The sequence below is a fragment of the Solanum tuberosum genome, unplaced genomic scaffold (genome assembly GCF_000226075.1).
Source record: "Solanum tuberosum cultivar DM 1-3 516 R44 unplaced genomic scaffold, SolTub_3.0 scf00114, whole genome shotgun sequence".
NCBI classification, from domain to species: Eukaryota; Viridiplantae; Streptophyta; class Magnoliopsida; order Solanales; family Solanaceae; genus Solanum; species Solanum tuberosum.
In genome coordinates this window covers 377,951-387,091 of record NW_006239038.1, presented here as the reverse complement: position 1 = coordinate 387,091, position 9,141 = coordinate 377,951, and the positions used below count along the sequence as shown (strand labels likewise).

General features: G+C 36.7%; 2 protein-coding genes across 5 annotated transcripts in view; one reads left to right on the top strand and one right to left on the bottom strand.

Annotated features, from left to right (window-relative positions):
- The first annotated feature begins 242 nt into the window (after positions 1–242).
- On the top strand, positions 243–5,470 carry LOC102605421 (ubiquitin-like-specific protease ESD4). Its single transcript, XM_006349754.2, has 9 exons — positions 243–1,237; positions 1,323–1,402; positions 1,484–1,577; positions 1,692–1,790; positions 2,594–2,686; positions 2,771–2,890; positions 3,053–3,156; positions 4,316–4,388; positions 4,927–5,470. The coding sequence occupies exons 1-9, from the start codon at positions 392–394 to the stop codon at positions 4,987–4,989; spliced, it is 1,572 nt and encodes a 523-aa protein (XP_006349816.1). The 5' UTR covers positions 243–391; the 3' UTR covers positions 4,990–5,470.
- Positions 5,471–5,629: 159 nt separating this feature from the next.
- LOC102605086 (kinesin-13A-like) overlaps positions 5,630–9,141 on the bottom strand; it is an 8,570-nt gene continuing 5,058 nt past the window's right edge. For all 4 annotated transcript variants that reach the window (XM_015309753.1, XM_015309751.1, XM_006349753.2 and 1 more), the window contains 5 exons: positions 8,559–8,721; positions 7,726–8,055; positions 6,355–7,171; positions 6,183–6,248; positions 5,630–6,078 (listed from right to left, as the gene is read on the bottom strand). In XM_015309753.1, coding sequence (XP_015165239.1) covers positions 5,896–6,078; positions 6,183–6,248; positions 6,355–7,171; positions 7,726–8,055; positions 8,559–8,721 — 1,559 coding nt within the window. In that variant the 3' untranslated portion in view covers positions 5,630–5,895. The remainder of the gene's footprint in view (positions 6,079–6,182; positions 6,249–6,354; positions 7,172–7,725; positions 8,056–8,558; positions 8,722–9,141) is intronic.

Sequence of the window (9,141 nt, the reverse complement as noted above, 5' to 3'; positions counted from 1 at the left end):
ATTAAAAGTGGACCGACAAAGTATTTCTTACCAAATGAGCATAACACAATTCATAAATAAGATACTAAAATATTCTAAGGCGCTATATTAGCAAATCACATATCTCCATTTTTTATTTCTATGAACAAATACTCGCTATTACATGCTATTCAAAACTTTTAAATACACATAATTTATTGTTAATTATTAATACTGTTCTTTGATATAATCCTTCCGTATAAATACGGGGAAAAAAATTAGATAAAAAATATATCAAAACCGCCAAAATAGAAGAAGAAGAAGAAGAAAAGCCCTTTCCCCCCAAATCAGAAGATTTTACTTCATTTTTGTTCAAACTCAACATTAGCGGTGTTTTGATGATTTCTGAGCAAATTGAAGAATTTCTACTTCAATGGGAGCGTTAACGAGCAACAGGAAGCGAGGTAATGACTTCTTCTCTTCGAATTGCAAAACCCCACTTTCAAATTTGTCCAAAAAGCTCAAACTTTCAGCCCTAAATCCACCATTATCAAGTAAATCAACTGTACAAAGGTTTTTCAAGTACCCAGATCCGATAAACCCAATTCGAAGAGAAGTTCATGCTCCTTGTAGGAAATTGAGATTTGGGTCTAAGCAAACGAAGTCGAACACTGTGAATTATAAGGGTGTTTCGGAATATTCAGGTTCTGAAATGGGTAATTGTCTATCGAGAAAGCATGAAGAAACTAAAAGAAGTGATTTTGATGGTTTGAGGAAAGATATTGAAGTGATAGATATTGATGGTGATGATGCTAAAGAGGGGGTTTCTGAGGATTCGAGTATTGAGGAAGTGGAAGCTTGGGGTTGTAAAAAAAGTGATTTAGATATTGCTGCTGCTGCTGCTAATGGTTTGGAGGATTCGAGTATCGAGGAATCAGAAAGATGGGGTTGTGAAAAAAGTGATCTTTTGGGCCAGGAGGTTGATGATGATATGAAGATTTTGGATGGTTATGATGGTAAGGATTCATCCGTGTTAACAACGGGTTTGGATGATGGAAATTTGAAGGAAGAGAGTGTGGGAAAGATGATAGAATCATTAGCTATGAACCCCACGCCGGATTCCTACTTCTATGTCCCTTTGTATAAGAAACTTCTTGGTTCAGTGGATAAAATAAGTGATAAGTTGAAAAGATTACAGTTCCAGATAGGATTGAATGAGAAGAGTCTCGAAACGAATAGGTTGTTGCGGCCTCAAAAGAAAGAAGAACAGGTTATAGAGGTAGCGTGATAGAATCTGCTTTATGATGTGGGTTTACGTGTGTTCATAGTTTAATTTCCTCATTTTGGTGTTTATTAACTTGCAGGATGCGATTTCAGAACCATTTGTGCCTCTAACTGAAGAGGAACATGATGAGGTTGCTTGTGCTCTATCTAAATCCAATCGGTATGATTTGTACACATTTTATTTTGTACGAGGTGTAATTTGCAATCTCTTCATATGTTGTATCTGTCTAATTCTGTGTAGGAGAAAGGTTTTGGTAACCCATAAAAGCTCCAATATTGATATTACTGGAGAAATATTGCAATGTTTGAGACCTGGGGCATGGTTGAATGATGAGGTGATACTTTATGCTCATTTTTCTATTAGGATAGTTTAAAATTTAGTGACGCTGAATATGGAAAAGAAGAAAAAATTAGAGTTTTAATGTCATGGATGGATTGCTTTTTTGCAGGTTATCAATGTGTATCTTGAACTGTTAAAGGAAAGAGAGAAAAGGGAGCCCCAGAAGTTCTTGAAATGTCATTTCTTCAACACATTCTTTTACAAGAAGGTCAGTTCGTTGACTTTCAGATCAAAATTTAAGTTCTACAAACTGACCTTCTTGTGTGGCCTGTTGATTTATGTCTGTTGTCTACTTCATATTAAGAAAAATAGGTTCATTATAAAAGAAAAGTTTTTTAAGTCATGTATATGAATAGAAGATGTTTTTGTCTAAAGTGTGGAAACATCAGATTGTATTTGTATATACATAGATATAAGTTACTATCCATAGATATTTTTTCTTTCTTTATAACAGACAGTACAGCGACTCCTGTGCCACTCTTCAAGTGCCTATGGTTGGAAATGGTCTGCAATGCTTTCCTGATTTCTGCAGTTGATTTAGATTCTGTATGGAATGTGATGACTAGTGCTTGCAATAAAATGCCATCTCAGTCTGCATATTTGCCTAAACATGTCACACCCTCTTTCCACTGAATTCGCACTTCAAGAGTAGAGAATGAAGTATTTATCTTCTCTATCAGAGTCCTTATCTGATCCATAAGTACCATAGTTGGCAGTTTTTTTTTTACGAATTATTTCCCTAGACCTGATATATTCAAAAAATATTTTATTCGTATACTGATCTGCTTCTGCTTCTTAGTCCATACTCTACTCTTCCATGAATGAACTATGGTTATTGACACTGTTTAGTTTCTCTCTCGTGGTTAACTTGTTATCACGTTTAATATCTGATTTTGTTCACATTATAAGGTTGCAATGTCAATTACTGATTATTATCACCTTACTGAAACTATATGTGAGAATTTAATTGAAAATCTGCCTATTTTCGTGGAAATATTACCGCATTTGCAGTTGATAAGTGGCACGGGAGGCTATAACTATCAATCTGTGAGAAGATGGACATCCCAAAGAAAGCTGGGTTACTCCCTCCTTGAATGCGATAAAGTAAAAGTTCTTTGATTTGTTTTCCTGTTCCTACTTTGTTTTGCTATCTGCTGTGTACTAATTTGATTCTCCTAATTTACTTAGATATTTGTCCCTATCCACAAAGAAATACATTGGTGTTTAGCTGTTATCAATAAAAAGGATCAGAAGTTCCAATATCTTGATTCACTCAGAGGAAGGGATAGTAATGTGCTGAAAGTGCTGGTAAGTTTGGTATCTGTACGAAGGAAAACTTGTTGAGACATGTTACCTTGTCTATTCTTAATTTTATTTGTGACTGGGAAAAGGGTGTTGAGGAAAGATCATGTTTCTGGATTTTTTGCTCTAGCTTGATGGGTGTTACAATTTGTTGATATCCATGTGCAGGCAAGTTACTTTGTTGATGAGGTGAAGGACAAGAGTGGGAAACACATTGATGTTAGTTCATGGAAGCAAGAGTTTGTTGAGGACCTTCCAGAGCAAAAGAATGGGTGTGTTGACACTTTGGTCTAATGATTCCTCCCAAACATATTTGCGACTCTGATATTTATTACTGCTATTTTCTGTTAACCTCTTCAGCTGATTAAGTTTTACTGGAAATTGTGCAGTAGTTCTTATAGAAACTTATTCCTTATTAAGTTTTACTTAGTACGAGAAGAAGGCATTTTCTATAGGTTGACCTTAGTTTTGCACTTCCCCTGCCATATGTCAGTTGTTAAGTATACGGGAAGACGCTTTGCTTTGACCTGCTAAACGCTGCTGCAACATTGGCTTTCACTTGGTTGCTATATGGAGTGTCTCTCTACAAGGCACGTGTAGTTGACATTCTGCTGATATCGTGGGAAATCTTGGCCTGTTTAAGCATAGCATTGTTCGGCCTCATATTAGTAAAGATGGTCATCCTAATCCATTTAATTCGACATAATTTCGGGTGGAACTTAGTTTAATTCTTAACTTCTAATTACTGCATGCTCTGCTAGAAATCACAAATAGAAGTCGAAAAGTATGAAATTTTTTGCTATTCATGATATAATTCCTTGAAGCCTTATTGACAGTGGATGAGAAATGCTGTATCCTACTGGTGTAGAATTCCTTAAATGCCATTGGGCGCTGCGACATGCTTTGTTATTTTATTTATTCCAAATGAATTTATTTCCAGCTTATAGTTGGTTACTTTGCAGAGAAACTTCTTGGCCTTACACAAATTGTTTTCAGAAGAATGAAATGTTATTTTTGTATGCTAAGTCTACATAGAATTACAGTTACTTTAATTAAAGCTAGAATACATAAATGTTTTCTGTAAATGTTCCAACATTCCGCAGTCGGATACATAAATAGGTCATATGTTATATCCAAGTTTGTTATCTGATTAGTGTTGCTATGTGAAGGTATTCTCCTTATTTGAAAAAAAGAGTTATTCTTGTTATTACAGCAAATTGTATTGTGTTTCTTGTGCTTTCCTTGTGAATCTGATTTTAGAGATACTCTGATGCTTCTGAACTCAGATTTTATAGCCATTATTCCCCAAATATCTTTGAGTCTGTTGCTAGATTTCCTTTTATGCAAGAAAATTGATTAACTTCAGATCTATCTTCTGTTGGTTTTTATGTGTTATCATTTGATCAGATTGGGAACTTTCGTTGTGAACAGGTACGACTGCGGTGTGTTTATGATAAAAAATGCGGATTTCTACAGCAGAGATATAGGACTTTGTTTTAATCAGGTAAGCTATCTGCTGCATCATTATCTGATGCTTTTTTACCCTCGACACACATCACACATACCAACTCTGAATGAGAAGATAAACAAACATTGAGTTTTGAGAAAGATAGAATGTAAAAGGAAACTTTCAATTAATAAGAGTACCATGACACATTGATTCTGTATACTTGTATGTTTCTCCAGGCCATAAATAAATTTTGCTGTGCCAGTCCAGCTTGAGATAGGACCATTTGAAATCTCATGATACTCTTGACTATTTTTCATCTTTTAGTGCAATCTGTTCAGGAAAATAAAAGTTTTTTCTGCAAAAATGCCATGACGTGTTTAAGATTAGTTCCAAAAGTCGTTTTTCTTTTTTAAAATAAATTTCATGCCTAGTCAAACACCTTCATATAAAATGAAAAGGAGTGAAGTAGTTTGTTTGCACCATTTGACAATTTGTATACTTGGAAAACTCTCAACTTAACTCATTACTCAATTTTTTTCTGCAAAAATCATGCTAATGTGAAGTCTCAAGTGTTGTTTCCTTTTATCTGTAGGGAGACATGCCATATTTTAGGATGAGGACTGCCAAGGAGCTCTTGAGGTTGAAAGCAGATTAAACAATCTTGAGCTAAGTAGCGTTGACTCTTCACTTTTGATGCTACTGCACCCGTGTCGGATTCTCCAAAATACACTACTTTTGGAGAATCCGACACACACCTGTTGCCATTTTTGAAAAGTCCAAGCAACAATGCAGTATATCCAGTTTCAACAAAGGAATAGTTATGTGGTTCAATAGTTGGTCGGCGCGAAGCCAACTATTTCGTGAAGATCTTTATAGTATGATTTTGTCAGTATATTATATAACTAGAAAAATTTGATTTTGTAAGTTTGAATTTGGAACTGCTTCTTTAGTCTTTTCGATCCCCGTAAAGCATTCAAATTTCACCCTGTTTGGATGAATTCTCGAGTTTTAAACATGCGTGATTCTTTCTCCTTTTGTAATTATTCTCTATGGGTCTATTATTCGTTGCAATATTTGTGGATTTCTACATATAAATTCATGTTCCGCCTGCTGCTGCGGTTTTACTTGGCCCCGTACAATACATGGCTGTTTATTTCCAATTTTCTTTCTCAAATAGCTTTCAAAAGCTAGCTTTGTATGAATTGGAAAAGAGTGATCTTTTGGGCCAGAATTTATATGATTATGATTCATCAGTGGTAACAACAGGGAAATTTGAAGGAAGACAGTGGGGAAGATGATAGACTCATTAGATATGAACCCCACACCTCGATTTTTTTGTATAAGAAATTGGTTCATGGGATGTGGAGAAAATAAATTATCATCTTAGTGTTGCTCAAACAGGATGAATATATATATATATAACAGAAAATCATGAGAGAAGCCATTCATTGTTTTCTTTCTTCTATTTAGTAAAAAAATAATCTGCACAATGATTCTTCACCTGATTCATTGTCTGCAAGAATTACAAGGGGACATTTGATGTAGTAACTAGATTTCATGTCTAACGCGGTACCCTCTTTCTACTCAGTATTTCCTGCTCTTTCAATCGATGTTGGAATCTTGCAAGACGAGCCTGAAGGCTGACCAGACTTGCTGCTTTGCGCGATAGCACAAAGCTTAGCTGTGTCACATAATTGTCAATGCGACTTCCAGGTTGATCAACTTCTGCCAGCAGTTTCATTTCCTGAGAGCAAAAGAATATATGTTACTCAGGGCATAGTAACAAGTTCACGACATGCAGCTATCATCACCACAAGAAAATGGACAAAACATTGGGATTTTGCTTACTTCACGAACAATCTCCATTGTATCTTCAATTTCTTTCCTATGGGCAGCTATAAGGGCCTCTTCTTCCTGTATGCAGCAAGAGGACAATAATACATCGTTGGAGAAGTTCTACACCAAGTTCAAAGAGAAAAAAATAACAAAATGAAAAGCAAAAGGCATAACAAAGACTAACCTCGAGTATTTCATTGATATTTTCATCACGAGGAGGTGAAGAAACTTCATTTTGTCTTGATCCAACACTTTTTGTGGGGGTACTTGTAGATTGTTGTCTATAACTTGTAGAAGATGAATCAACACTTGCGACATCTTTTCTTGACCAATTTCCTGGCCGTTCTGGCTTTTCAGATTTCTCATCCCTGTATGCTTTCCTTCGAGGTGGAGACACTTTCGGCACCTTGTCCACTACATCAGCTGAACTTTGCAAATTGGTTGTCGAGTGCAGTTTCTGACCACCTGGAATGCTGTACGCATTCTTCACCTCAACCCTGTCCCTCTCCATACCACCAGAATTTGCCCCACTTTCGGCCCAGCTGTTGGCGATAAGACTTGAACCAAACCTAGAGGGTTGTTTATCAAAATCACTAGAGGGAATGTAAGATGTGCTTTCTTTCTCCATAGCCTTTCTTCTTGTGTCCAATACTTTAGATTCTTGAGGTTGCTCATAAGCATCTCCTGCTCCAGCAGGAACAGCCAAAGTTGGCACTGAAGACGGTATTAAACTCGCACTCTGATCTTTCTTTGTGTTTCCACTTTTGGATAGACTTTTCACCCTGTCAGCATATCTCAATGTATTGATTGTATGTTCACATGATCCTGCATTAGGAGAGATGCAGGAAATCATAACGGTTCTTGAGTTGCCAACAAAGGAGTCACGGAGCACCTCAGTAAGTTTGCTCCCACGGAATGGAATATGATTCTGGTCATTGTCGAGAGCGCGGATACACTCTTTAAGAGCTAACAAACTCTTATTAATTTCTGCTCCTTCAATCCTGAAAAGGAAATCAATATATAGATTTCAAATATGCTACTTGAACAAATTAGCAGCAAGGCCCATAAAGTATGAAATGGAGGGGGTAGGGACGGAGAGCAAAAGAAAAGCAGGCATTATATGGAGGTAAATTCTGAGAAGCACACAATCTTCTAAGTGCTGAATACTCATGTAAACTACAGTTTCAGACTGGCCAAAGTGGAAACTCGAAGATTTCCAGCAGCAGAGAGTAAGGTACTTGACAATGCCAAGCTCTTTATTTCCAAGTGTTTGGAAGATCAACCTTTGAGCAAAAAATTCAGAACAATAACATCTAACATACAAACTATCTTCGTGACCTTGTACTTTTAGTCCTTGTAGAATAAGATCGAGAAATATCTAAGCTGTTCCCAGCCAGAACCCTCCGAGGATCTATGTTAAAAATGGCTCAGTGAAATGACTTTTAAAAAAGATGCACAACATCTAAGGAAAACAAATTCAAAGGGAAAAAAAGAAACCATCTCAGAAGAGGGAAGCATAACGAGGTGCAGCAAGAAGTGTGCTATGAGAACTTACCTTGTTTGTCGGTCATTATCAGTTGTGTCTGCACCTCTCTCGCTACCAGCAAGGTCAATAAAAGAAATCTTTCCAACAACTTTCCCACCCTTGGACTCATTAACATCATTGTTTCTTCTAGATTCCTTGACCTCATTAGGTTTCTTGACAACAAGCTGCAATATCGCATGTGATCTTGATGATTCCTCATTTGCACCAGTTGATCCAGTACTTCTTGCAGCATTTCCCCTCTCAATATACTCTTTAACAATCTGCACATCTGAAACTTCAAATTCCTGGAGTCCAACAATACACACCTGCTGCCGCCCATCTTCCCTCATACAGAGTTTCCTGCATAAAGTATGGACTAGGTAAGAAACTGGCGAAGAAAAACTATGTTGCATAGATGAAGCATCATATTCATGAGTGAAAATATAAGCAGTTTTTACAATGATTTCAATCATCTTTTAAATGGACAACCAAGACAACACGCTCCCAAGTCCCAACCACTGTATTGACTTAGCGACATAGTCATCTAACCATTTAGGACACTACAAGTTTTCAATGTCTACCTTTAGGTTTTGAAGTTCCTCTATTTTTGCGAGAAATTATTGATAGGAGTACCATTACTCTCCTCACATCATAGACTAGTTTATGGGACCCAATACCAGGTCCAGGTTCCAGGCTATGCAAGTTTCCGATTGGTGTTGTGCAAATTATGGGACCCAATGCCAGGTTCAAGGCTACACAAGTACTCAACGTGTGTCATGCATGACATTACCTAGTATCACTTGAGTGCAATATCCCTTAAATAAGGTAAAAAGAAATTTCCAAAGCATTATAAGGATACCAACCTCCGATCACCAAGAAGATCAAACAGTTTTCCACCATATATTTCAAAAAAGCTGAGCCACAACTTGAACTTCTGATTACGATAAATTGGCTGATGCAACAACCTAACAAGATCTTCTGCTGCTCTAAGAGGCAATGGTTGCATTGTGTATGTCTTGCCACTCCCTAAATCATCACAGAGAAAACAGAAAACGAAAATACAACAAAATAATCAATTATAAAGCAGTTGAAGCAAGGTCAACATTGCTAAAAACAGCATTGAGAAAGTGACTAGTTTAGTTTCAATATGAAATTACTGATCCTCTACTTGAGAAGCACAACTATCTCTGCCAAAAGAGCATATGAATTTCTTCCTTTACCATCAGCAGATATGCATGAATGTACTAGCTGCTTACAGGGAGAATTATCAAAAGAAGGAACCAAAACATTTGAAATTATATGGAACATGTAGAGAGAGAGAGAGCAAGTATTTTTTTTTTTTCTTTTTTTGAATAAGGTAAGATATTTATAAAGTCGTACCAAGAGAGTGCTAGCACATTGTGTGTGTGTTTTTTTTTTTTGGGGGGGGGGGGGGGGGGGGGGAGG